This window comes from Tursiops truncatus, chromosome 6 (genome assembly GCF_011762595.2).
Source record: "Tursiops truncatus isolate mTurTru1 chromosome 6, mTurTru1.mat.Y, whole genome shotgun sequence".
NCBI classification, from domain to species: domain Eukaryota; kingdom Metazoa; phylum Chordata; class Mammalia; order Artiodactyla; family Delphinidae; genus Tursiops; species Tursiops truncatus.
In genome coordinates, this window is record NC_047039.1 from 110,928,959 (window position 1) to 110,955,830 (window position 26,872).

Consider the following 26,872-nt stretch of genomic DNA (forward strand, 5'->3'; position numbering starts at 1 on the left):
CACGTGTCACTGCTGATGGTGCCTCAGGAAAGGAAGAGAGAGCATGGGGAATGTGCATCTTCTTTTAGCTGCCTCTTCTGTTCATGTTCCACGGCCCCACTTAGATGCAAGGGGCCCAGGAAATTGTTTGGCTGGGTGTTTAAGAAGAGGAAATAGGTTGGGTGAGCATATGATTAATAACTGGAAAAATAAAAAAAGAGCAAACCATGGGGCTTTCTGGAGGCAGGATGTCTGGGCAGAGAACAACCCAGAGGCCAGGAGGGGGGAACATGTGGCGCTTCCTGAAAAGGATTCCACGTTGGAGGCTCTTTCCACGCCCCAGCCCGGTGCCCCTCCCCCTGCCATGTTTGAGGATGGTGTCCTCCCAGAGGGAGGTGACAGCAAGCATGAGGCTGGGGTGATGACAACCCCTGTCCTGAGCGTGGGCCCCCAGGAGCCTGTGGGGGAGGGACCCTAACCCTAACTCTGGGCGTCCTCGGGCACGTGGGGTCCTGCCTGAGAGGGAGGGGTGCTGAGTGCATCACGGGAAAGGGGTGGGCGATCTGCTGAGGCAGACAGCTCCTGCACCCGGCACATCTCTGTGCCCCCCCCCCCCCTTCCCACAACAGAGCCATCGGTGTGCGGTCTGGGTGGCTCGGCAGTCTGGAGGGCGGCAGCTGTGATGGGGGCGGGCGTCACCCCCGGGAAGCTCTCCCATATTCACCTAGCAACCTCACACAGGCCTGGGTAAGTGCTAGGGACTCGGCCCCCAGCTGCCCATCTGACCGCAGGATGCTGCCCGACTGCCATCCCATGACAGGGAGGGCGAAAACCCCTGATATGAGATCACTCCTGGCAGAGGGGCTGTATCAGAGCACTGCTCTCCGGGGCCCAGGCCGAGCGGTGAACCAAGTCTGTCACTGCCAACGCTTTCTTTTAAGACGCTGTGCTGTAGCGGGATCTATTTCATTTTGACACTGCAGTTCAAGTGTTTTCCCGAGAAGAGTTTTGGGGAAGCGGAAATCACGTTGACTGAGGGAGTTCCGTTCTGGTCCTCACGCTGTCACTGACCTGCTGGGTGAGTGAGGAACAGGGTTGCAGGCCTTGGACGCCCTGAGTGACTGTCTAATAGGCTGAACGAGAAGGCAGCTAAGGTCCCTGCTGGGAGAGGGGGAGAGACAGAGGCAGAGACAGAGAGAGATGGAAGGGTGGGGGGGACCTCCAGAGAGAGAGAGAGAGAGAGAGAGGGAGAGAGAAGGGTGGGGGAGGGAGGCAGGGAGGGGGGAGGGGGGAGGGAAGGGCGAGCAACAATGATCACTACAGCAAAACAACCATCTGAAACCCAGCAGGTTAGACTCAACACCAAAAGCGCAACCCATGATCAAAAAATCTGATAAATTGGACCTCATCAAAACTGAATATATCTGCTTTGCAAAAGACCCCATTAGGAGGATGAAAAGACAAGTGACAGTTGGGAGAAAATATGTGCAAATCACATGCCTGCCAAGGATTCATACGTAGAATATATAAAGAACTCTCAGAGCTCAGCACTTAAAAACAATCTAATTAGAAAATGTGCAAAAGACATGCACAGACAGTGCACCTAAGACAATACCCAGATGGCACAGAAGCACATGAGAAGCTGCTCAACATCATTCGCTACTGGAGGAATGCAAGTGAAAAACACAGTGAGGTGTCACTCCACACCTATCGGAATGGTCAAAATAAGAAACAGTGACACCACCAAAGGCTGGTAAAGACGTGGAGAAACCGGATTACTCATACACTGCCGGTGTCCATGTCATATGATACAGCTTGGCATTTCCTTTTAAAACTAAAGATGGACTTAATACATGACCCAGCAATTGTACTCATGGGCATATATATTCCACAGAAATGAAACTTATTTTCATGCAGAAATTTGTACACGAGTGTCCACAGCGGCTTTGCTGATAATGGCCACAAACTGGAAACAACCAAACGTCCTCCAGTGGATAAATGGTTAAACACGGTGTGGAAACCGCTGGAATATTACTCAGCAACTAAAAGGAATGGATTACTGATACACACGGCAACTGGGATGAGCCTCAAGGAAATTATGCTGAGTGAAAAAAGCCAACCTCAAAAGGATACATACGGCAGGATTCCATGTATATAACATTCGTGAAATAAAATCATTCTGGAGACGGAGAACAGCTTACGGGGTGGCCAGGGGTTAGGCATGGGGAAGGAGGCGTGTGTCGTTTGAAAACGGTGGCATGAGGGAGTCTTGCAGGGAGGGTACGGCTAGATATCTTGATGGTGGTGGTGGTTCCGCGAAGCTACACACACGATAGAACTGCACGGAGCTGCACGCAGACACACAATCACACAGACACATAAATGAGCGCACGTGCAGCTGGCGAAACCCAAGCAAGCGCTATGCATCACACCAATGTCAACTTCGTGGTTTGAACATTGTGTTGAAACTACAGTCGTGCAAGACGCTGACATTGGGGGAGGCCGGTGAAGGGTACACAGGACCCCCCTATACGTGCCTTGGTAACTTCCTGTGAATCCATAATTATTTCAAAATAAAAACCTAAACATCCAGGAGAGATTCATTGCCTAAATTATGGTCATCAAAGCGTGGAAGGCCACCCCCACACAAAACCCAAGGACGGATGAGACAAGGAACACAAAACCCTCAGGGCAGCATCACCGCTCACGCTTCTGACGCAGGAGGGCGTGCTGTTCGGCGGAGGCTGCTCCCTTCTCTTCCAGGACAAGGGTTTCCGCCGGACCCACAGGTGCCCAGTTGGAGCCTGCACCCTCCCAGCAGCCCTTGCAGCCAGGTCTGCCATGGGACTAAGTTCTTGTTAAGGAAGGTCAAGTGGAACTGATCCATGCCAGTGCTGGGTCTGGTCTTACAACACCTGTGCGTTTTTCCCTTTTTGTGAACTCAGAAGGTGCCTGTGACTCAGCTTCCACCACGCAGACCACGTCCTAGGTCACGTGGGTGAGACGATGGAGGGACAGGCTCCCTGAGTGACCGCGTGGAGGAGAGCAGCCCTGGGGTCTGAAGCACTCCCTTCCTCTGGGGCGCTGAAGTGGAAGACAAGTAAGTGTCTATACTCTTTAAGCCACTGTTTTGGGGCCTCTGTGTTGGAGTAACTTAGCCTTTGCTAAACGGAAAAAAGCAGGTTTCAAAACAGTACGCAGTACGATCTGCTTTTTACAAAAAATGTGCACGCACCAACACGTCCACAGGAAGGTCTGGAAAGGTATACACCAAAGCGCTCTGGTCATTGTCTCTCGCTAGTGGGAATGACGGGTATTATCTTCTTTGCTTGTCCACATTACCTGATTTTCTATAAAAGGAACACATGTATTCCTTCTGGAATTAAGAAAGCGAGGCTGCGATCGAGATGACGGCCAAGAACTAGACAAGGGTGAGTAACGCGTTAAGTAACGACCCACCCCACAGGAGGCTGGTGGAGCTTGCTGGCGGCCCAGGCTGGCTCGCAAGCTCATGGCCTCTTACTGTCCCCCACCCTCCCCTCATCGCCCCCCTCGTCCCCTACCTTCCCTGTACCTTCTTGGCCAGAGGGACACTTCACTCTCTTGTCTCTATCAAGCTGGGGGACCCATGATGCAGATGAAGTGCACTGGTGGCAGGACCCACCTGTTCAGTTAGCACCGAGCCACCGCTCGCACCGTCCCCGAGGACAGCCAGTGTGCAGCTGGAATTTCAAACTTCATTAGCACAGAGACAGGCTGAAGCTGTTCTTGAGTAACTAATCATCTAAAAGCTACCAAGACGATGCTCTACCTGGGATGTGCCTGTGAACCTGAAGGTTTGTTTATCTCTTCGAGTACTAATGATAGGGAACGGCCAACCAGCAGTTTAAAATGCAACTTGGGAGTGATGTTTTGAGGTTCCTTCCATGGATTCAAGGAGCGGGGGTGGGGATGAGAATGGGGGAAGGATGGCAGAGATGGCGAGAAAAACCTGCCTGTCCTAGAAAGTGAAGCCCAATTATTCCCCGAGCAGACCAACTGGAGGACAGGTTTGTCCACGAACGCCCTGCACAGGCCCATCTCTGAGGCACATATGGTGTGCCCTTGAATGAGCTCTGTCTGCGGTAGACCAGCCCTGCCGGCTGCACCCCAAGAAGCAGGTGGAGCGGAATTGGCCCACCCTTCCCTGTCGAAGGCAGGACAGTGGAAGCCCCACCGCTCAACTTCGGCACGCCAGTGGGGATGCAGACGCTGCGAGGCACCGATGAGCAAGGTGGGTCGTCAGATTTTGTCCTCTGTCTGCAGACCCGACGGCCCCAAGACGCCTCCCATCGAGTCGGCGGGGGTTCGGGACCTTGTGAGAATCCTGGCGGCTGAAGTCGCCATCCCTTCTCCTCCTCCCAGCTCGGGTGACCTTAAAAGGCTCTCGATATAGCATCAGGCCCACACTCTGACACTCTAAATGCGATGGAGAGCTTGCACATTAACACTGAAAGATCATCATTTTGTGCCTGCAGCTTTCCGTCAGGAGTGTGAAGTGTAAAAACATCACTCGATACCAAAAGGCCAATTCCCGATTTAGTGCGGGAAAAAAAATCTGGACAACCTTTTACGGCCCTCCTCATTCCATTCTGTCAGTTCCTAACGGGCGCCCTGCTGATTAACAGGAACCTGGCCGGCAGAAAGTACGGGGTAGGTGCATCGCTGCTTATCCTGGCAGGGAAGCGTCTGTAAGACAGAGGTTTCCAAGCTCGGGCCGAGTGCTTCTCAGGCAATTCTTGACACAACACACTCGGCAGAGCAGGGACTGGTTAGTCCCTTTGCTTCTGGGGAGGCAGCTTTGCTGTTGAGTAGCCATGGAGCTCGACGACGCGGGCAGCGGGATACCCAGGCCTTCCAGGCCTCGAGCACACAACAGAGAGAACAGTACGAACCCACCTGGGAGTAAAGCAGACAACATGGAAAGCGCCTGGCACAGAGCAGATGCTGAGCTGTCAGGGTGGTAATTAAGTCACTAAAATACCTCGTCGTCCTGGCTGGGGCTCACCCGTGCACAGTCTCAGGAATGGGGGCCTGGCACACCCGTTGATGGCCATGCTCCTTTCTGTAAGGGGTACCAGAGGATGGTTCCAGACCCAGTGGCTATGCCCACAGCAGCATTAGGTCCCAGCTTCCCCCCAATCCACATCGTGGAACTGATCCCAACCCACCTCCAGCCTCTACTGCTGCCCATCTCAGGTCAACATGTTCTCTAGATTTGAACGGCTGACACACAAAGCCAGGCTCTCTCATGGGCGTCTGTTAGGCACCGAGTGTTCGGGGATCTGGTGAACAGGTCTCTCACCCTCCGGCCCCTCTCTCACCTTTCCAGAGCCCAGCCCCCTCCCTTTCAGCTTCCCCCACTTGGCACTGAAGAAGGAGAAGGTCAAAGGGGGGAACGCCCTAAAGGTTGACTAGCCTGACCCTTATATTTTTTCCCCTTTTAATGAGGGAAAGTTAAAAAAAAAAATAGAAGAGTAGCACGTATCACCCACCTATCCAATGTCCAGCCTCAGTCATTATCTGCTCGTGGCCAATCATGTTTCGTCTACAAGCCCTCCGCCCCCTCCTACTCTCCTGCCTTGCCATCACTGGGCCATCAGCCGGGCGTCTTGCGGGAGAGGGGACGAGGTCTCATAGAGGACGAGCGACTTGTCTGAGTGCTACAGCTGAGAGTAGGCGGCCAGAGTTGAGGCCCTGGCCCAGGCACGCCCTTCGCACTTTTTGCTGTTGCTACACTACCTGTGCTCTCCTTTATTTGTTTATTTTTTATTGAAGTATAGTTCATTTACGATGCTGTGTTAGCTTCTGGCGTGTGCTATTATTTAGTATTTTTCTCTAATAGTCTCACTTTTTCGCCTAAGTGCCTTAGTTTAACATGGAAGCTTCTTATCATGCCTGTAAATGGGGAACAAGCATCAGTGGCCACAGAGAGTAGGTATCACTGAAAATGACGCAGAGAGGATAGGAATAATGTCACTCAGTCTAAGTAGAAACCACTGCCTGCCCACGGCTCTGAACTCAAGGTCTGCTCTCTCTCCATTGGAAACAGAGCTCGGCGGGGGGTGGAGGGATCTTTGGGACCAACGAGGACGCTCTCAGATTTGCTGCAAACACTTAAAAATCCAAATAGCTCTCTTACAACGTGGTGTACTGTTACCACAATCCCATCAATCATCAGAGGGCTGGTTTCCTCATATGTGAACCTCCCTGATGGGCACTGTCAGCCAGCTGGCAGTCAGGATGCACCTGTCATCAGCACATGCCCCAACTCACCTTGTCGTCACTTCACACGAGCTCTGAGTACCCATATGTCCTGCACAGGGTCAGCCTACTTGCCATTTAAATGCCATGCGACAAAATGTGATTATACACCCAATGTCCTCAATTCGGGATTTTCTTGCAACAAACAAGTGTCTTACAAGACCAAAGAAAGGAAGATACCCGCAAGTCAGTGCAGCTGTGTTATGCTCTGTTACCGGGAGCCCTGGGAAGGGATCGCCTGTCACATGTTAAGACAGTAAGACTTGAGGCAGGAGAGACTGCAACCCCCCTTGGAAGACATGAAAGGAATTTCAGGGCGATGAAAGGCTGGTGTGACTGATTCATGTGTCACACAGGATTAGCATTAAGGCGCGTGGCATTGTTTAACTGTCAGCACGCTTTTCTTAGGGGATCATGAAATAGGGGTGCATCTTACAAGTGATGGCATCTTAAATGTGATAAACCCTGGTGTTTAATCTAAAATCACCCGCTGTGTGGAAGCGTTCCTGCGCTACACCACGCTGCCGCTCACGCTACTGCCCCAAACTGGCCCCTGAAAGCACCGCCGCCTCCTAGAGAGACCAGTGGTTCTCAGACTCGGGCCCGTATCACCCACCTGCGGGGCTTGTTAACAACGAGGTTGCCAGACCCACCCCCCAGAGTCACTGATTCAGCCGGCCCATGGTGGGGCCCGAGGATTTGTGTTCCTAATAAGCTCCCATGATGCCACAGCTACTGGACCATACTTGGAGTGGCACTGTTCTATTGCTTCCCCCATCACTAAACCCCCTTTATCCTCTGGGCCTTTTTAGCCTGGCAGGGGTAGGTGTGGAGGACCTGGGTGGTACCAGAACCCAGGTGGGAGCCACCCGTTCTTCTGGACACCTCGGAAGGCAGCATCTCTCCGGTACTGTTCACCACAAACAGGACACTACTTGTCACCTAGGCTGGGCTTGCGGAAAGCTCTGGGGACTCCCCTGTCCTTCTCAAGACCTTCAGCAGGTCAACACTTCTTCATATAAACAGGTTATGGCTTTAAATGTCAGGGGCGAGGCCCTGAATAAACTCAGCAGCCTGGGCTGGAATCTGTTCACGGAAATATTTAGGACAAAACGGGACAAACAAGCCAGGCACACCTGTCCCGCCCGCTCACACGTGTTCTGGCTGGTAACACGGGAAGAGTCCTTTCCCTTTGGTATATGTACGTGTGAACGGTTTAGTAAAATGAAACATCTGTGCACTTTTTCCCTCAAAAAGAACAATCCATTTTTCAAGCCGCTGAAATGTCTTTGAAATGGAATATTTGCCAACACTCCCCTCTCTCCCGAAAGCAAGAAACAGGGACATGTGTCCTCAAAAAGAATTATTTCAGGGCTTCCCTGGTGGCGCAGTGGTTGAGAGTCCGCCTGCCGATGCAGGGGACACGGGTTCGTGCCCCGGTCCGGGAAGATCCCACATGCCGCAGAGTGGCTGGGCCCGTGAGCCATGGCCGCTGAGCCTGGCCACAGTGAGAGGCCCGTGTACCGCAAAAAAAAAAAAAAAAAAAAAAGAATTATTTCAAACGCAGACATTACTAAGTTATTTTTCCTTCAAAAGGCCCATCAGATCTGCTCACATGTTCACGGAACTGAACGTAAAAGGTACTTTAAGAAACCGGAGACAAAGCCTTGTCCTGGGTACAAAAGGTTTATTGCTTATAAAAATAAGTTATGGAACAAAACAAAAAACTGAGCACGACACAAAGGCTCATTCCAACTATAAAATGACTTAGAACATGGATCCAGGCGGGTCGATGGACTAGTACTGCGAACATACACGGGAGAACATGCTGCCTAACTTCCTTATAGTGAGTCCTGAGACGGTCCCTTGCCGTCCACGCGCCAGCTCAGGTGTACAACGGTCCCATTAACAGAGACGGATCTGCTCTTCAGGAAGCTCGGCCTTAGCGCACGACATGCTGTTTTGTGGAAGTGAGCGGGCGGCGGTACTGCTATCCGGGCCGCAAAGACACGTCTGAGCCATCGCTGTGACTGAGGGCTTGTCTGGGAAGGTGCTGGATGGGGGTCTGCGGGCTGGCCCGGGGCCGGGGCAGGGTTACTGCCGGCAGGTGTCGTGGAAGGCTTCGAGGGTTCGGAAATCCCTCCAGGTCGGGGGAAGGCCGTCCTGCAGGAACTTCCCGCAGCGCTGGCACGGGGCCTGGAACAGCTTCATGTAGCTCCTTAACCAGGTCTAAAAAGAGAAGTGAGGAGAGAAACGACAGAAATGGGATCCGGGTGCTTCGGACGTCATCCTTCCTGTCAAGCCTAACCATCACCAGGATAGAGCCTGAGGTGGCTGTGACCCCCAAGAGGTGCCCTGGGATTCTACAGCAAGCTCTGTGCAGAACCCACAAGGTCACAGCACTGCTGATGCTCAGTCCCGGCGCCCTGGGCCCCTCCCAACTAAGGGGACTTTAAAATAGAAATCCCTACTCTCAGGCAGGCAGCACTCCCGGAGGAGCGGCCGCGAACCACGGCGCAGCCTCACGGCCCGGCGGGGGCATGACCACATTTCCTCTGAGTCCCGAACGTCAGCACTGATCCTCTCCTTGTTCACCACCCAGAGGTGGCCACAGACACGTGCGGAGAGAGGGTGAGTGGAGAATTCCCCACTAAGGTCAACGTGCCTTCCTTCTGCTCTGATTTCAGAGGTCACCACTCACTGTCACAGTGTGGCCCGACACACCTGGGGGGAGGGCAGGGACAACCTGGTACCACATAACATAATCAATGGCAAGTACACGCCGGAGGGTGCAGAGTGCAGAGGTCCTTCGGGCATCACACATGAGGATGAGATTCTCATAACTCAATGCTCAAACTCAAGGAGACTCACAACCGTACCAACCCAAGCCCACAGCGACAGGCCAGCGAGTGAGGCGAGCTCCCACTGCGACGGGGGTGTGCGAATCTTGTCACTTAACATCCTCCTGAATCAGGCAAGAGGAAACTGCTCTTCGGGGCGGTCAGCCGAGTGGACGGATACAAACGCTTCTGCTTCGGCACAGCTGCCTTCCTGGTGGCAGACCGCGGCTCACCCACCCTGTCCCCCTTCCAGAGGCTGGGGTGCAAGGTTTTGGCAATAAACATGAGGATGTCAGTGGATCACTCAGTCAAACTATTTATTCTTCCCAAACCCCAAAGTCAGTTACCAAAGGGGAACTGGGCATTACCACACGTCAGGTTAAAGAGCAAGTCTTTCGATCCATCCAGAAAGGAAGTACCCGCTAGAGACAGCCAACTGCAACAGTTCTCTCTACACGAGAGCGCCTGCGCGACGGCTCCGCTGAGCCCCAGGTCTGCTTCTTCACCTCCCCAGCGTGTGGGCCCATCAATGAGCCAGGCTGTATTTTCTGAGAAATGAACTACAGGCTCCTAGAAGCGTAACTGCGGCAGCAAACGTGACGAGGTGGATCGGAAGAGCAGAACTCCACCTGGCTGTTGGCACTGAGCAGCGCCTGCTGACGGGCCCATTTGCTGAGTATGTTCTCTAACGGGCAGCCTTACCGGCCAGAGTTGAGATGGGGCAGCCTTACTGGCCGGAGTTGAGATGGGGCAGCCTTACCGGCCGGAGTTGAGATGGGGCAGCCTTACCGGCTGGAGTTGAAATGCGGCAGCCTTACCGGCCGGAGTTGAAATGGGGCAGCCTTACTGGCCGGAGTTGAGATGGGAGCGTTAGCGGCAGGGAGAGACGGAGCCTAGCGACGTGAGAGCACGAAGCCCCGTCAGCGTGGTGCTGAAACAGCTGGCCACGTCTGCCAGGATACGGTGGGGCCAGTTGTTGGCCCTGCTGAGACGGACTGGAGGGCGTGTGATCAATCAATGAATTGGCTCCAGGGGTGGGAGCCGGGGGCAGAGGGGAGTCCTGACGTGCAGGACCGATCTCCAGCACGTGAATATTCTGGTTCAATGTCAAGTCACCGACGGCCGAACAACCAGCTCGAGAAATTCTGAACATTAAACGAGAGCTGGTGGGAGCCGACCCCAGCACACCGGGGGGATGGCTGTTTCTGGGTCACTCCCCATCCTGAGCTCTGACCTGGAAGTCTAAGGAGTAGGGGTCTTGGAGGAACGGTGTCACGGTACCTGCTCAGCGCCAAGCACAGGGCCCAGCACAGATCAGGAGCTCGATAAATACCTACTGACTAAATCAACATTGGAAACTGTGCTGGAAGGTCACTTCTGAAACCACCATGTGTTCGGCAATGATAGGAAACACCAGCTAATTAAGCAGGACATGGTTTCTCCTAGATCTCTTCCCAGTTGAAAGGAAGTATCATTTCCAAACTGGACCGTCTCCCCCCTGCGAGGCCCTTGCGAGCTAAAGACGGTCCAGCTACCTTCCGAGCTGCCTGTTCTCACTTAAGGAGCCAAGGCTCAAGGGGGAGATGTGACTCCTTAAGCCACTTACCATGAAGGATCGGACCACGACGTCGGGCATCTGGGGCAGCTGGTAGTGGAGCAGGGCGGTGGTGGCGTGGTCCGTCACCTGGGAACCAAGGACAATGCCTGGGTTAGAGCTACTCGGAACCAGCACAGAGAAAACAAGATGAAGGTGCTCTTTTTATATGACGTCTCGTGGAGGAAAAGACATCTAATAAAATCTGAAGGTTGAAAATTAGTTAGCAAAGTTGGGGGCAGGGGAGGGAGGGGAGGTGCGTTGTAAGCAGACAGGACCCAGGTAGTCAGGCCCGGAAGCAAGCGAAGTGTGGAAACTTCCAGCAACTCCAGACAGGCTGCGGCACCTGAGAGAGGCGTGGCCAGAGGTCAGCGGAGAGGTAAAGAGATGGCAGATCACAGCCACTGCGTGGAACACCGCCTGGACGCAGAGGCTCGTTTCCAACTGTCCATATTCGACTTCCTCTTCACCCGGGAACAGTTTTCCTGCCGGCCTAACTGGGCTTTCTACTTCCTTTAATTCCCATTCGGGCTCATAATTTGTAGCCATACAGATTCTGTGACTGTGACCTTGATCATTTCTGATGATCTTTCCCTGAGGCCTCACAGATCCTGCTGTTACCTTTCTGAAAAGCTGTGTCACTCCCAGTGTGGTCCCGTCTGACCAGCTCCCTGGAAGCTGTGGTCTAGTGGGCCATACCCACTGACCCATAACTCCCCCAGCAGGGCCAAGGGCATGACGGCTTTAAGTTCACTAGAGGCATCTGGAGACCAGATAACAACGTGCACTAGGTTTAAGTCCCAGCTGTCTGCTGACCTGATCCAACTACTTAATCCCTCTGGGTCTCAGTGTCCCTCCTGAAAAGCAAAGGGTTCGTCTAAGATCCCCTGTAGTTCTGAAATATGATGACACCATGGATTGCTAAGGCCTGCCATCCATGACCGAATTAACAGATTATTCCTAATTTGATAGTTGTGCTCAGACTCATGGTTTATTTCATTGTCTTCATTCGGGGGTCTTGCCATTACAAATGTTGTGGGCAAAGAGCAAAACGAAACAAAAAAACCCCGATAAAATGATTAACTTTGTGAACAAGAGTGAACACGGTGTGCTGACGGGCCTCAGCAGCAGTTAAGCAAACTGACCAGGTGGAAACCATCAGGGCTGGTCCAGGTCCTGCACGGGGAGCTGCAAATGATCCAGAAATTAGTCCAGCTGTGTGTCCACACCCAAGGCCAGGAAGGCTACACCCTGAAGAGTGAGGATGCAGGCTCCCCAGTTCACCGAACCGCTAAGATGCGATTTCCCCTGGGATAAAATGGTCATGCACGTGAAGTGCCTACCCTCCAGCTGTGCCTCAGGCCCGCCTGCCCCCTCTCTTCTGCTCTCCCCGGCCCCCGGACTAGCCCTCTTTCCTTCTGGACTTTCATGGCCTGCCTGGCGGCTGGTGAACCCCGCTGGACGATCAGCTCTGTGCAGGCAGGGATCACGCTCGTCCAAGTTCATGCTGTGTCCCCAAGGCCTAGAACATCACCTGGCATCTAGCAGGTGCTCAATACATATTTGTTGAATAAAGAAATAAACTTAAAAGTGGCCACTCATCAAAGGCCACATACCGGAAACACCTGTACTGGCTTTCTTGCAAATACAGCAACGGTTCACATATCCAACATTGCTGAGAAATTCTTACCCAAATGACTTTCAAGATAAACGGCACTTATTCCTTCAAGTGCAAAGACTGTTTTTATTTTAAGCGTTTTTGACAGACAGCTTTCTAAAATGAGCAATGCTTAAAAAAAAAAAAAAAATAACAGTAGAATGATAACTTGGCAAAATGGCGGGTAGTGATTGGTGGGGTGAAATGAACGGCTCCAAAATGCAGCAAAGCAAACTGGGCCCCGATGATACCTGCTTAAAGCTTGGTTCTTACCCATCAAGATGCCTTGCTAAAAAAAAAAACCCACACAAGTGCCATTTATAGGCTGATAAGACATTCCTTACAATCACATGTGCCGTTACAAAAGAAGCCAAGTTTCCGGAGAATTCCTTCTCCTGCCCCTACTGTTTATTTTACAAGCCTCTTAGAAGCCCCAGCCTGCATACAAGCCCGCAGAGCAGGTGTGCCGTGTGTCCGCTGTCCCGCAGCTGCGGGTGTGCTCTTTTCCCAAGATGCAGAGGCTCCACCTCCAGCCCCTGGACGAGTCTAGATCCGTCCATTCTGGCACCTCGGGCGCCTGGCCTGGGGCCCGATTTCCCAAACACACGGATCACCCAGCGGCCACGGCCGAGGCCGGGAGGCTTTGTCTGCATGCTTTCTTTGCTTTTCTTTTTACAGTTTTAAGCACGGATGACCAACATTTAAAATTCAGAAAATGTCCCTAACTTGGATCCTCGGCTTCTCAACACACTGGAAGATCTGGGGTCAGTAACAGTGCGCCTGCCTGATGGGCTGCTAATGAAGATTAAATCAGTCCAACCATATGATGGGCCCTGTGACTGTGACCTGGCCCTGCCCACTGGCCCCCACAGATCCAAGTGGCCACCATCAGCGGGAGATAAGGAGGGGCAGTGCCTCTGGGCAGGGCAGGTACCTGCAGTTCGCTCTGTGTGCCCAGTCTCACACCCAGCCCGCTTCCCTCGTGCTACCTGCCTGGCCCGTGGCCTGTGGATTTTAGGGCCTTTACCCAAACAGCGCCAAGCATCTCTGCCCCTCACCCTCCTGTTCGCTGGGTGCCTGGCGGGGCAAACCTGTGCTCATTTACCCCTCCCTTCCTTAGCTGGCCTCTGGACTTGACCTCTCCTGGCTGAGTTTTGATAACTGCACGGTGCTAAGCCAGGCAAGGCATCATGTTAATTACAGGGGCATCTAAGGCGCTCTTTCAGACCTGTTCCTCCTGTGTTTGTTTTCAGCAATGACCGGCCATCCACCCAGCAGCCTAAGCTGGAAAGCTGGGCTTTTCCTCCCACTTGTACTCAAGCAGTCTCTTGCATTATAGCTCATTTATCTGGAATCCCTCTCCTTTTTCCCAGTCCGCTGTCTAAGCTTCCGCCTCTTCCTGTCGGGATGACCAGAAGAGCCCCAACTGGTTTCCTCTGGCTGTGGCACCCAGAGGGGGTGTTCTGTGGCAAGGGGTCAAGTCTGTGGCTCTGGAGGTGTAAACTCTGGCTCCGCCTCTTCCAGCAACGCCACCTTGGGCAAGTCACTTCATCTTTCTTAGCTGCAGTTTTCCCATCTGGAACAGCGGGATAATAACAAACATTACCCAGCACCTGGGGTAATGGTGAGGATTAAATAAAATAACGTGTGCACGCTGTTCAGTAAATATTAGCGATTATTACCACTAAGCTATAAATCTAACTACGTCACTTCCCCACTGAAAACCCTTTCAGAGCATGAGTGCACTCAGGGTAGAACCCAAAAGTGCAGACGTGCAGGACCTGGTCCGGCCTCCTCTCCCTTCCCCCTCCCACTTCTGAGAATGTTTCAGCTCCCTGTGCTCCACCTCCTCCCCTCCCTCCCCTCCCCTCCCTCTTCCTCTCCCCTCCTTTTTCCTCCCCTCCCCCCTCCCCTCCCCTTCCCCTCCTCCCCTCCCCTCCCTCCTCCCCTCACCTCCTTCCTCCCATCCCCTCCCCTCCCTCCTCCCCCCCTCCCCTCCCCTCCCTGTGCTCCACCTCCTCCCCTCCCTCCTCCCCTCCCCTTCCCCTCCTCCCCTCCCTCCTCCTCTCCCCTCCCCCTGCTTGGCTCCTCTTCCTCTTTCTGGGCCTGGCCTAGATCCTTGTGCTTCCTGACCGGGTCATGTCCCTTTACTCAGACCTTGTCTTTCATAGCATTCCTGACAACTGAGCTTGTATAATTATTATTTTTTTTTGCAGTTTGGGTTTAGTGTCAGTTTCCCTAACTTGGCTGTGAACTCTGAGAGGCCGGACACCATGTCTGCCTAGTGCCTGACACAGAGGTTTTCAAGTCGTGTGTTGACTGAACAGATGATCCCTTCTGTCTCTGAGACGTCCAGGGAGACTGGCTCATGTGAGGTTTGGGGACGGAGACAAGGGCCTTAGTGGGGTGGAGAGTGGGAGACAGGAGCTAAGGACGCTGGACCCTGGTCTACCCTTACTCTGCTGGGAACCTTGACCTTCCATCTGCTGGGAGTTGCTGGGGTTCACTGGCCGGTTCTTCCCTCCTTCCTGGCACGGGGGAACTTTCTGGTCTCTCCTGGAGTTGGGCCACGGGGCTAGTTCTGACCGAAGCATCAGGAAGTGGAAGGGGCGTGTGCTACTTCCACAGGAGATGGTGGAGAGCAGATGTGGACCCTCCAAGACCCCCCTCCCCCTGCAGTGCTGGGAGCCACACCCTCAGACGGTGCACCTGCAGGGCGGCAGAGCCTCCGTGAAGCGGAGCCCAGCCCTCCGACAGCTCGGGATGGGTGTATGGTGGGAGCAAGAAGTAAACTTTTATTGTTTGAACAAGAAAAACTATGAGGTCTGTTTGTTACAGCAGCCTTCTCTCTCCTCTTCAGACCGAAATACTGCACCCTCCTTGGATTATTCATTTCCCGTCTAAAAGATGAGCCACGGCCTTTGCCAGGTCCGAGGGTCCTGTAAGCGGCGGCACACACAAGTCCAAGCTGCGACCTAGGAAGCCTCCAGAACGGGGCCGCGCGACATGTGGTTCACGGACCAGTAGCAGCAGCATCACCTAAGAACGTGCTGGAAATGTGAGTTCTTGGGCCCCAGTGTAGACCTGGAATCGGAATCTCTGGGTTGGGGCCCAGAAATCAAGCCGGCCTCCCCAGCTATTCTCAGCGATGCTAAAATGCAGAAAGATGCAACTGTTACTTGGCACCCAGATCCCCTGGGGGTCCTGCTACCGAGCAGCTGTGAATTACGCAGGTAGGTGTGGGGCGGAGCTGAGACGGGGCACTTCCAACAGACCCCAGGCCTGGCCCTGCTGCGGCGGAGGGGCCGCAGGCCGCTCAGGGGGCTGAGGATTCTGGGCCCTACAGGGAAAAGGCACTTCATTCTGGGGCACGACACAAAGGACTACAAACCCAAAGGAGAGCTTGTCTTTCTCATGAGTCACAGTGAACCACACTACCCAAACTTCATAATGGCGCTGTGGAAGGAGGGGCTGGGCTGGTAGTGGTGAAGTATTTTCAAAATGAAATATTTTCGCAGTGGGTGGCGGTGGACTGGTAGGGTTTTCCTTCCTTCTGACAGGTGCTCTTTCAGGACTGCGGGGTAATTTTATTAACCTGTGGGGAGCCACATTAATGAGAGCTTACTGTAAGGTCCGATGGCCCGGGTGAAAGGAGGCCTGGGGGTAAGAGAAAACATCGACCAGTATGAGGTAGGAGAGGCACTGGGACATAACGACCTCACCTGTTCTGGGAATCAACAAGAGACTCTAACTTCCTGCCCAGAAAACAATGGGGCTGACGGGAAGGGAAAATGGGCTTACGCCCCACAACAGACCAACCAACACCTGGCCCTGCTGTATCCTCACCAAATAAGGAATTACCCTGTATAGCAACCCCCCCTCCCCTTGCAAGCCGCCTTCTGCTTTTACCCCAATAGAAATCCCCCTCATCCAGGACTGGGCGCGACTTCTCTGGCCCCTTTCTCTCGGACCAGTGCACCTCGCCCGGGAGCGCTCCCTCATAAAGCTCACTTGAAGCTTTCCTCTGTTTCGCGGTGCCGTTTGTTAAGATCCGACCTTACACGTATGATGTCTGTGTCCCGCTCATTCAATCCCCACCATAGCTGAGGCGGGTGCTCCCCTGCGTCCATTTTAGAGACGAGGAAATGGGGACTTACAGAGCTTGGGAAGATGCCCCGGGCCACACAGCTGGCGAGCGGCAATGGGTACGTGGGCCCAGACCCTGCAGGCCCCAGCCTACACCGCCTCCCTCCTAAGACACCCTGGCCAGCTCTCCAGTTTGCTGATAAAGGCACACGTCCCAGGGGCCCCGGTGTCATCTGCCCATCACCTCCCAGCCCAAAAGTCTAAGGCAAGCCAGAGGCCCACCACCAGGCGCAGGTTAGACCTGCAAATGTGGCTGGTGGGTAACAGGCTTCTAAGAGCAGAAAACACTGAATTAACTAGAAAACGTCCTTCTCCAGAAGCGGCTGGAGTCGCGCACCAAAGCTCTGTTTTGGCATCTGGCTCCCAGGCAGGGCACGGAATCAGTTTGTACATTACTGGGCGGGCAATCTGGCCAAATTCAGCCTCTTTCTTCAAAAGGCCCAGTATATTCTCTTAATTGCCAAATGGTGGCAGCTTTTTCTAGTGCCGACATGATCGTTTAGTTTCTTCAACTTCCCATCACCAATTTTAATAGAAGGAAACAAAGCTAATTTGCTCTTACGTTTTCCCTCCCTCCCTCCCAAACTTCCCCGACTGGTTTTCAGGTTCCCGACTGGTTTTCAGGTTCCCGTGGCTGAACTCCAAAGCAGCAGGTAAGACATGGTTGTCAGATGTTGGAGAAATTCACCTGCAATGATCTTCCTTTTTGTCAAAGCATTCCACCTTCAATATTTTTTTGTTTCCTGCTTTTCAACAACAAAGTTGTTTTTTTTGCTCAGCATCCCAGATGTGGGAAAAAACAGGCCTGGGGCAACAACAAAAAATTGCTATTAACTAATTTAAATCGACTCTGGACCAGTCTGGCCGCGGTTCGGGTCCCATTGTGATGCCGAGCTAATGAGATTCCCCTGGGAGATGAAAGCCACCCTGTCTGGCGGCTGAGGCCACAGAAGGGCACTAATGCTCCCGAGAAAGGGAGGCCATTCATCCACCAGTGAGTGCTGGTTTGAAAAGAGCTCCGAAAAGATCAAAGCAGATGGCGAACCCAAGGAAAGAGGGAGGAGAAGACATGAAAGTAACAATCAGCCAGGGAGACAGGGGATGCGGCAAAGAGGAGTGGGGTGCGGGGGAGACGCCGGGGGCAGAGACTGTGCTGAAACCAGCAAGGGCGGGAAGAGGACGCGCACGGAAAAACAGGGCGACTCCAAGGAGTACGCAGACACTGGGGACTTCGCCAAGAAATGTCCCGTTTCATCTCAAGGCAAAGAAAAACTGCAGATGCTCTGGCTTCGTCTGGGGTGGGCACCTCCTCCCCCTCAACCCCGTCCCGAGGCTGGACTGCAGGTGACTTATTTACTTAAAGGAGGGCGGCATTTCTATTGCTGCCAACACACCCACTTTGCTTTATGAACCTTACTTTCAGTTTTCTCCTCCACCAACCAGGGCTTACTGAAATTCCCTCTCCCCCAGGCTCAAAGAGGCAGAGAAAGAAGGTCTTCCAGCACCCAAACTGATGGGGAACCCAGCTCAGAAAGGGAGAAAGGAATCTTTCAAGAGACCTTGGAACAGCTGCCGGTCAACACACTGAAGAAGACGACTCCAGTCAAAACACGTCCCCAAAACTCCTCCACCATACTGTGTGCAAAGAGCTTCTGGCGCCTAGAGGGTCCTTCGGAGGTCAGGAGTTATTTTAGCTGAACCCTAATGGAACCGCCTGCACTAACGGCAGGTTTCCAAGTCGACGTCTACTGAGCACCAGCTCTGAGCGAGGGCTGGTCTACACCACGCGGCCCAGGGAGGAGCCTGGGCTTTGGGGCCAGACTGCACAGATCCGCAGTCACTCAAGAGCCGGGTGACCTTGGACAACGATTAAATGGGTCAGTGCAGGGAAAGTGCTTGACAAATGGCAAACACCCACCAGATGGGAGTCATCCTGTCTTTTCCTCACCATCCCCACAACCTTGTGATGGCACTACAAATGGAAGACAACTTCCACTCCAAGCGAGGGAGCAAAGTCACAGGGAGGTTAAGTGACCTGCCCAAGCCAAGCAGCAGAGCAGGGCCCTAGGCCTTCGGGGGACAGAGGCTGTGGGAGTGTGTGGGAAGGTGGCACATGAGGCCATCTCCTCCCTACTAGGGAACGGACCGCAAGACTCTTAGGGCAGAGGTGGGACTCAGTCCCAAGTCCGTTCGCTTACACCTCAGCTCTTACCACGTACACAGCTGTCCCTCTGCCTCACTACCAAAAGCTTCTGCCCATCTTACTCAACCACCTACCCTGAACCCAGCACCTACCCTGAATAAATCCCGACACAGGACCCTCAAGAAGATCTCAAGACTGAATGAGTCTCCCTGCCTTGCAGAATGACAGGAGGAAACGGGGCAAATGAAAGCCGGCAGTGTTAAGTCAGGTGGGCAGGCATACTACTCAAGGAAAATCAAAAGTACAGCCTAAGCGGCTAAGCGGGGGGGGGGGGGGGGGGGGGGTGCTAAGAAAAGGGGGAAATCCCGCTGTTGCAGTGATGGCTTTGGCATACAGAGCCCACTCTTCTTCCCACCTGGGCCCTCCTTGAGCTGTGAGGGCAAAGAGAACGGCTTCAAGTCCAGCAAGACTATTTTCTGCTGAAGGTCAGCCCCTTAGAGCCTGGGTTTTATGGCGGCCAGACAGACTCTGTTCCTTATCCACAAGGGAAGAACAAAGGACAGAGTGGTGGTACACAGAGAGGATCAGTGAGACGCAGGGATGGGACCAAAACTCTCCTAATATATTATCATCCCCCAGCAGTTTCCTCTTTTAAAAAGCAACAATGTGTTGTATTTCTTGGTGGCCCAGGGACTGTCCTCGGGGATTCCTGAGTCCACTAAGGTTGTAGGCATCGTCCTGACTCTGTGCGGGCTTCCAGGCTGGAGGGGAGAGCTTGCAGTGCAGCAGAGGTGAGGCGTACAGACTCTGGAGGCGGGCTGCCGGGCACCACCTCCCAGCTTCTGGAAGGCTGTCTAGGCTGGGGGCCAGGACCTGTGCTGTTAAAAAGCTCCCCCGGGGGATTCTGATGTCAGCAGTGTTGGGGAACCACAGGTGAACGGGCCGCTGCAGGTCTCTGCCCACTTCCCACCACCAGGGGGCAGGACTGCAGCCACACAGCGCGGGGTGGGAGCTGAGCCTGGACACTGGCTCCAGCAGCTAGGTGGCGCTCTTCCCAATGCAACGGACTAACGGCACTGAGTACATCATCTTACCTGCCAGCACGCAGCCCACGAAGCCCAAGCCCTCCCTGGCTGAGCTAGGAGAGCTGGGGCCTCTGCCTATTAAAAGTATGTCCCGCAAGGTTAATAAATAGGAAAAGTTAAGTACAAGTGTTTAGAAGTTGCTTATTTAAAAGAGAAGTCTGGTAGACACCCAGATCTGGCTCTCCTCCAGTCGATACCTGCTTCCACATACTATGAAGAGGAGCTTCTCTCTGGCCTGTATTAATGTGAACAAAAGGGAAAGAAGACCCGGAGCCGTCGGGAGGCCGGGGTACAGTCCTAGGTCCATCACCAATTATCTGGGTGACCCTGGCCGCATCACTCCCCCCGCTGGCCCTTGGTAAAAGAGCACGAGGCTGCGATCACTGGGCGCCTCAAGGTCTAGGTTTTCCGTGGACACCACTGCAGGGCCTGCCTGCACAGCCCCGCCCCGAGGGTACCTCAGTGCCCAGCTCCACCCTCAGGCCAACCAGCGTCAAGTGAAAGCCCTTTGTTCTTTTAAAAAGGACGCGCTAATCCCAGCAGGGGGCAGGGGCACCAGGTTCCTGCCCCCCTCCACCTGCTGCCCTGACGTGATGTCACGGAGTCCTCAATTTCTGGGCCAGTTACCAAGAGCTCAGAACCAGGGAGACGATCAGCACAGCACTATTCTTGGGAACCTCTTCCCATCTCGGTGGGTTTCAAAGGGACTCTGGAGCGCAAACTAACAGGCAGCAAAGCCAAACATTTGTCACTTAGTCGCACACATGCTGGTCCTGCGAGTCCAAGAAATATAAATAAACTTTCATCTGCTGGGTATGCTCTAATGCTATACAAGGAGATCAATCCACGAGTTTGGGGCTCTACCCCGGGGTTTGCCAAAGACAGACTCACCCTTGACGAGAGGGACACTAGGAATCTCTCCAAAGGAGAAAATTCTTTGTGGGTCTGGGAGTCAAAGATGTGAACCTAGTGTGTTAAATGTTTAAAGAGACAGCAACCCTGCCAGCAAAGCTGCTCCCAGGATGAGCACTGGTTTTATGAAGAATATTTAAAACAGCCCCAGAAGTGCTCATTTCATAAAAAGAGGAACCACGGTTATTTCAAAATTGAAGGCTATGAAGCCAGTCCTGAAAGTGCTGGGGGCAATGGGGAGCAGTGCAGAGACTGGCTTCTAAAACTGGGAAAAGAGTCCAGGAGAGCGGAAGCATGGGGCTTTAGCTTTTATTATGCAGCTGGAGTCTCTAATCTGTACCCTGGATTTGTGTGCCACGGGTTCGGCAGGCTGAGAGGCCCAGGGAGGAAGCACCACGGTCCAGGGGGACTAGGGATTTACTTAAGACAGGATCAATACTTCCTTCTCTGCTGATGAAGGAGTCATTTGCATGGGCTCTGAAGGGCTTAGAACTGTCCACCGGAGCCTGGCAGTGCCGCTCGGGATGAGACCAGGGCAGGGCTGTCTGGGTTGGAACTGGGGAGGGGGAGAGAGACACTGCTGCTCCATCCTGCTTCAAGCCCCTGCCACAGCTCTGAGATCCAGCTCTGTCTGAGAAGGATGATGCTCGTCTGTAAAGTGCAGAACATGGCCTGTGGCACAGAACAGGGCCTCCATAAAGGAGTTTCTGTTTGGTGTGAGGGGTTCCAACCCAACCCTCTTCAAAGTCCCAGCCAAGATGTCACTGAGGCCCCAAAGGGAAGCCCCTCAACTCCCAGGACCCTTGAGAGCAGGCTGGGCGGGTCCTCCAGAGGCAGCTGTGCCTCTCCCAGGTGTTAACGTGGGGCGCCAATTCCGTGAGGCAGGTACTCTTATGATCTCTGTTTACAGATGAGGGAACTGAGGCAAGTGAGGCCACACGGAGAGCAGTGGTCAGCTGGGGTCTGAACACGGGACAGCCCAGCTCCCAGCCACTGCCAGACGGCTCACTGGGGGGAACGCGACAGGAGGCCGGCCAGGACGGGGGAAGGGAGGGCGCTGGGTCTCACGGGGGGGGCAGACAGACATGCTGCCAGGAAGGTGCCCTCAGCGGCGGGCGGCCTGTGGGGTGGTGGGAAGGGGCCCGGGAGGGCAGGAGGCCGGGCTTCCCAGAAGCGACTGCTGGGTTCTGACCTGGGGCACACGAGTCTCAGGCAAACCCCTCAGGAAGAAAGAAGCTGCGAGATGAAGGCAAGTGCTCTGCGCCTCCCTAACGGCAGAGAACCACAGACCGCTTCCCGCGGCGGGCGCGTGGGCGTTCCGGCTCCACTCTCACCGTCAAACTGGGGCGTGGGCTCTCGGTCATCACCACCCTCAGCAGCGGTAGAGGGAGCCCTGCAGAGGGAAGGTGCTGGGGTATCATAAGGGGAAAACAAGTGATCAAATCTACCCCGGGTTTCGGAGCTTGTGAATCTTCAAACGCGACCCTTAGGAGACAAGGTGGTGATAAAGGCTCTTGAGCTGCAGCGTGAGTGGAGTGACCCCCGCCCTTCTCAGCTCCCAGGGACCTGGGCTAACCCTTCACAACGTCCCCTCCCCTCTTCCTTCTGCGGACCCAGCCCGGTCAGTGTGGTCCGGCTCTCAGGTTAGGAAGGGGCTGCCCTCCGGGATAACCCTGGAACTGTCCGTCGCCTCTCCTGTCCCGAAGCTTGTCCACAGCCCAATGCTTGGCTCCTGCAGAGTTGCCACCCGCGCACGCCCCGCCCCGCCACTGAGACCACGGACGGGAACCTCTCTTCCTTCGTGAAGCTGCCCCCCGGCCCTGCCACCGGTCAAAGTTGCTCCCTCGGCTTTCCGATTGGGGCTGCCAAGACACACGTGTGAGGCAGCAACAGAACACACAGAAACAGGACGCCAAGGCCACCATATACGGTCCATCGTACGCAAGCTCTCCTCTTGGAGGAAGTTGGACAGCGTTTGAGAGAAAAGGGGACCACGAGAGCAACGGGATCCAGAAAAAGCAAAGGGCCCTCCTACGACATGCGACCCCCTTTTGGAGGCTGAGGGGGCCCCTCTAGGCGCGGGGGCCTCTGCCGACGGCCTCACCTGGGCAGGGCAACCGCCAAGGGCGAGGACAGAGATGTGGCCCGCTGCCTTCGGGCTCTCACCACAACCACAGCCTCCTCCGGGGCCTTATCCGTGCTGTTGGAAGAGGGGCTTCTGGAAGGAAATGGAAGTGAGCTGGGAGGAAGAAATCTGAGATGTTCTAGAGCATGAGATTGAGAAGAACTGAACGCCTGTTGACTGAGTCCCTCTGGTGACGTGCGACGCTAGAGCAGGTACAGACACTCAGCCACGTGGGGACAGCCCCCCTTCCCGGGGCCTGGAACGAGTAACAAGTTAGGTCTGCCACACACTATTTGGGCAGGCACTCAATTTAAGCCAGGTACTCAGTGTCTCCAACATTTCAGAGAACTGGTCCTTCTAGGGTTCACACAATCTTGTCTATTGACAAGCACTGGGTGGCCGCTTGATAAAGTCTGCCCCACAGAGGCCAGTGTTTGTATCGAAGCGTGAACGAGGGAGCGAAAAAATGAACGAAGGAGCGAACACAGGAATGAAGAAGCAGTGGCGGCCTGCTCAGAACATTATCCATCACCTGTCCACGGCTAAGCTCTGCACGGGACCGAAAGGGTTACTTTTGCCTCTGCTGCCTCTAGAATAATGACTGTGGACGAAGAACCGGACATCTGCGGCTATGACTTTTGTGCTTTGCCTCCAAGTGAAAGAGCTGCGACGCAGGTGCCAGTCCCTCCGACACCATCTCTCTCGTCCCCACCTGCCCACCTGGGGCTGCACACACACACTCCAGCTCTTTCTGGCCTCCCTGCCAAGATTTAACGCAGTAAAAGTAGCTGCAGAGTTGCTCTCGCTCTTCCTAAGTTACTGGATGAAAATGCCCACTGTTTTGAAGTTAGGAGGTTAAAGATCAAAACAGTGAGCGCCCCTGCAGAGTTTAAATGTCAGAAAAATACGAACACGCTTGAAACCGTTCCCGGCTCTTTGTGATTCTGCCCTTTCAGACGGTGCCCCCTATTCCGAAGTTCCATTCTCTGAATCTGCTCTGCGGGAGGCTTGCCGGCTATAAAAAGCTCCTTTGCCCTAGGACCGAGTGCAGAGAGCCTCCGGGACACCGCGGTAAATGACGGGAGCCTGTCGGCAGCCGCGGCTCCACGGCCAGCTGTCCCCAGCCCTCCACCGCCGGGGAAGGGGGCTAATTGCTGACAGTCCCCGTCACAGACAAAACGCAGGTCACGTTTAGCGTCATGCGGTAGGATCTGCCACGGGACCTCGTGTGCTTGTCTTTAACCTGGGGAGCCAGGCACAGCCCGAGGAGAATCTGACAGGCGCGTGTTTCCATCCTCTCAGCGCCTGGTGCTATTTTCCAGAAATAAAAAGGCGAGTGTAAGCTTGGCTTGGCTCTGCGAGGCAGTGTCCCCTCCCACCCCCAGCTTTGTCACCTTGAGGGAGAGACCTGGGGGGGCTTCCCGCCTTCCCATCAGGCCTCTCTCTGCGGCGGCCACCGTTGCTACTTGTGGGCAGGAAAACACACACAACACACAGCAACTGCAACCGCATAATGAGCGCCAAGGAAAGGAAGCGCTGGGGCCCTACCTACAGCAGAGCAACGCGGGCAGACAGCTGCCCCCGCGCTGCTCACAGAGCCACGGTGGCTGCTAGTGTCCCCACCTCAGAGTTGGGGCTGGGGCACAGTTCCGGCGTCTACCCACACGGTTAGGACACTTGGGAACTGTTTCCTGCCCGAGAAATGACCTCTTATCGGTGACCAAGGATCCTCCTTGACCTTGTACTTCCCCAATCACTTTTACTCCTGTTCCAGGTTGAGTCTTTCTGGGTCAGGTTGACAACTGAGCCTCCCCCGGCCGGGTTACTTGGATGGGTGTAAGCAGGCTGATGACGGGCAGAAGGGAACGTTTACCACTGTGCTCTCAAGCAGTGTCTTTCTGGGAAATGCTACGAGCAACATCAATCAGGACACCTCAAATTTAAGTGGGTGGACAGGAAGAAAATAGAATTCTAAGCAAAAGCTGATACTAAAAAGCAGAGTTTGGAAATGTTGCCACCTAATCTTTTCTTTTGGCATTTTGAGTTTGAAATGTTAAACAGCATCCTGTCAACTGGACCAGGCCTTCAGAATCTGCAAGGAACACGGCGGTGCCAGCTTTGCTTTCAGTCTGGCTGTGGAATAGGGAGGGCGGCCCTCTGACCCACAACATGGCCTGAAACTAACACAATGAAATAAGCCCAGTGAGGTCACCCCCCCATCGTGATCCCACGTTCCACATTCCTCATCTTCTTTACCAACATCTTCCGCAAGAACAAGATCCCAAGCCCCTGCGAGGCAACGATGATTAGCTGGAAAGCTTTACTGATAAAGGATGAAACTGAATTCTGTACTACGTTATTTTCCAATATATTCCTTACTTTGACAGCAAATGGACAACGTTTCAGTAGGGACGAGCACGGACTCTGTAATCCACTAATTCTTACCTGCCCCTGAAAAAGGAAAAGAACCTCAACATTAGCAGCCTTTTGTTCTCATCAGAAAGCACTACCTCCTGTCTCCAAATTATGGTTCTTTAATCTAGTACAGGTCAGTCTCAGAGGTCAAGTCCATTTAGTTAAAAAATAGGTGAGGGGAGGGATGACAAAGGAACCTCAGAAAGGGCTCTGCGTAAATACGGATAACATGCCATTCACCAGTTGAGATAACATTCCCATCTCTACAAATTCATCCATTTTTACTGCTTCAGACATGTTACATAAACTATGAGGAGGGAACTGGCGGGTGCTCCTAAATCTCCCCAACTAACCAATATCAAATTTTAAACGCCGCTGCGCTGCGTGTTTAAACGCTACTGCGCTGTGCGTTTAAACGCTGCTGCGCTGCGCGTTTGTAGTTTTAAACAAATATAAAGAGTGCTTGGCAGGTTATTTTTAGGGGCGGCAGAATAAAAATACAGCACTTTCTCTCCAAATCTAAGCTTCACCAAATCTGTGTTTCACACATTTTACAACTTCCTAATAAACTTTCTGCTTGCATTCAAAAATACTTAATACTACACAGAACATTAAAAACTATATTTGCCAAGGCAAGCCTGAATGGAAATTGGACATTGTTAAAATCCCAGGTTATGGGTCTGCGATGCCCGGGGCCTCCGAAGTCATTGCCCGCTTGTTGTGGAGCCAGAGAGTAACTCACTGAAATACCACAGAGGACACTAAGATAAACCAGGTTAAAAAAAAAACAAACCAAAACTGTGTTAACGTTCTTCTTCACTGGGAAAGCGAAACAAGATGCAGATACGAGCAGTGCTCTTTCTCCTCAGAATGCTTTTCAGCCACAGCTGCTGGGGGAAAATAAGAGCTGTCAGCAGGGACTAAGTTAGCAACTAAGGCCAAGGCTTTATGCAAGCTGAACAGGTAAAGGCCTTGGCTATGGTCACCTAGATAAGAAGGCCAAGGTTAAAACATCGTTGCCTACACTAAAGCCCACACGTGACTATGCACTTTTTTTTTGGGTGGGGGCTGCGTTGGGTCTTCATTGCTGCGCGTGGGCTTTCTCTAGTTGCGGCGAGTGGGGGCTACTCTCCGTTGCGGTGCTCGGGCTTCTCATCGCAGTGGCTTCTCTTGCTGCGGAGCGCAGGCTTCAGTAGTTGTGGCTCGTGGGCTCAGTAGTTGTGGCTTACGGGCTCTAGAGCGCAGCCTCAGCAGTTGTGGCGCACGGGCTTAGTTGCTCCGTGGCATGTGGGATCTTCCTGGACTAGGGCTCGAACCCATGTCCCTTGCACTGGCAGGCACACTCCCAACTACTGCACCACCAGTGAAGCCCGTGACCATGTACTTCTTTCCCTTAGGCTCTGGCCCAGGGAGGGAGGCTGTTTTTTCCTTTCTGCATCTAAGTTGCCCAGCTGGGTGAAGGACTGGGGCTGTCAGAAGAGCCAACACTATGATTCTCTTTTTGAAATGAATTTTAAGTTTCGGATTAGTTTCAGATTTACAGAAAAGTTGCAAACATGGTACACATAGTTCCCATATACCCCTCACCCGCTTGCCCCACTGTTAGCATCTTTCATTATTGGGTACGTTCATCACAACTAAGAAACCAGCGTTGGTTACTTATTATTGACTCA

At 53.5% G+C, this 26,872-nt stretch overlaps 1 protein-coding gene and 1 long non-coding RNA gene across 5 annotated transcripts in view; one reads left to right on the forward strand and one right to left on the reverse strand.

Annotated features, from left to right (window-relative positions):
- The window catches only part of MED27 (mediator complex subunit 27), a 259,915-nt gene that overhangs the window by 51,697 nt on the left and 181,346 nt on the right, over positions 1-26,872 (reverse strand). For 2 of the 4 annotated variants that reach the window (XM_073805673.1, XM_019920173.3), the window contains 2 exons: positions 10,729-10,806; positions 7,955-8,511 (listed from right to left, as the gene is read on the reverse strand). In XM_073805673.1, coding sequence (XP_073661774.1) covers positions 8,377-8,511; positions 10,729-10,806 — 213 coding nt within the window. In that variant the 3' untranslated portion in view covers positions 7,955-8,376. Of the gene's footprint in view, positions 1-7,954; positions 8,512-9,422; positions 10,268-10,728; positions 10,807-26,872 lie in introns of those variants that run through there. The other 2 variants (XM_073805672.1, XM_073805670.1) reach the window with 2 other exon arrangements.
- Positions 14,488-19,006, forward strand: LOC117312698 (uncharacterized). Its single transcript, XR_012332241.1, has 2 exons — positions 14,488-14,743; positions 15,234-19,006. It is a non-coding gene; the product is annotated as an uncharacterized lncRNA (long non-coding RNA).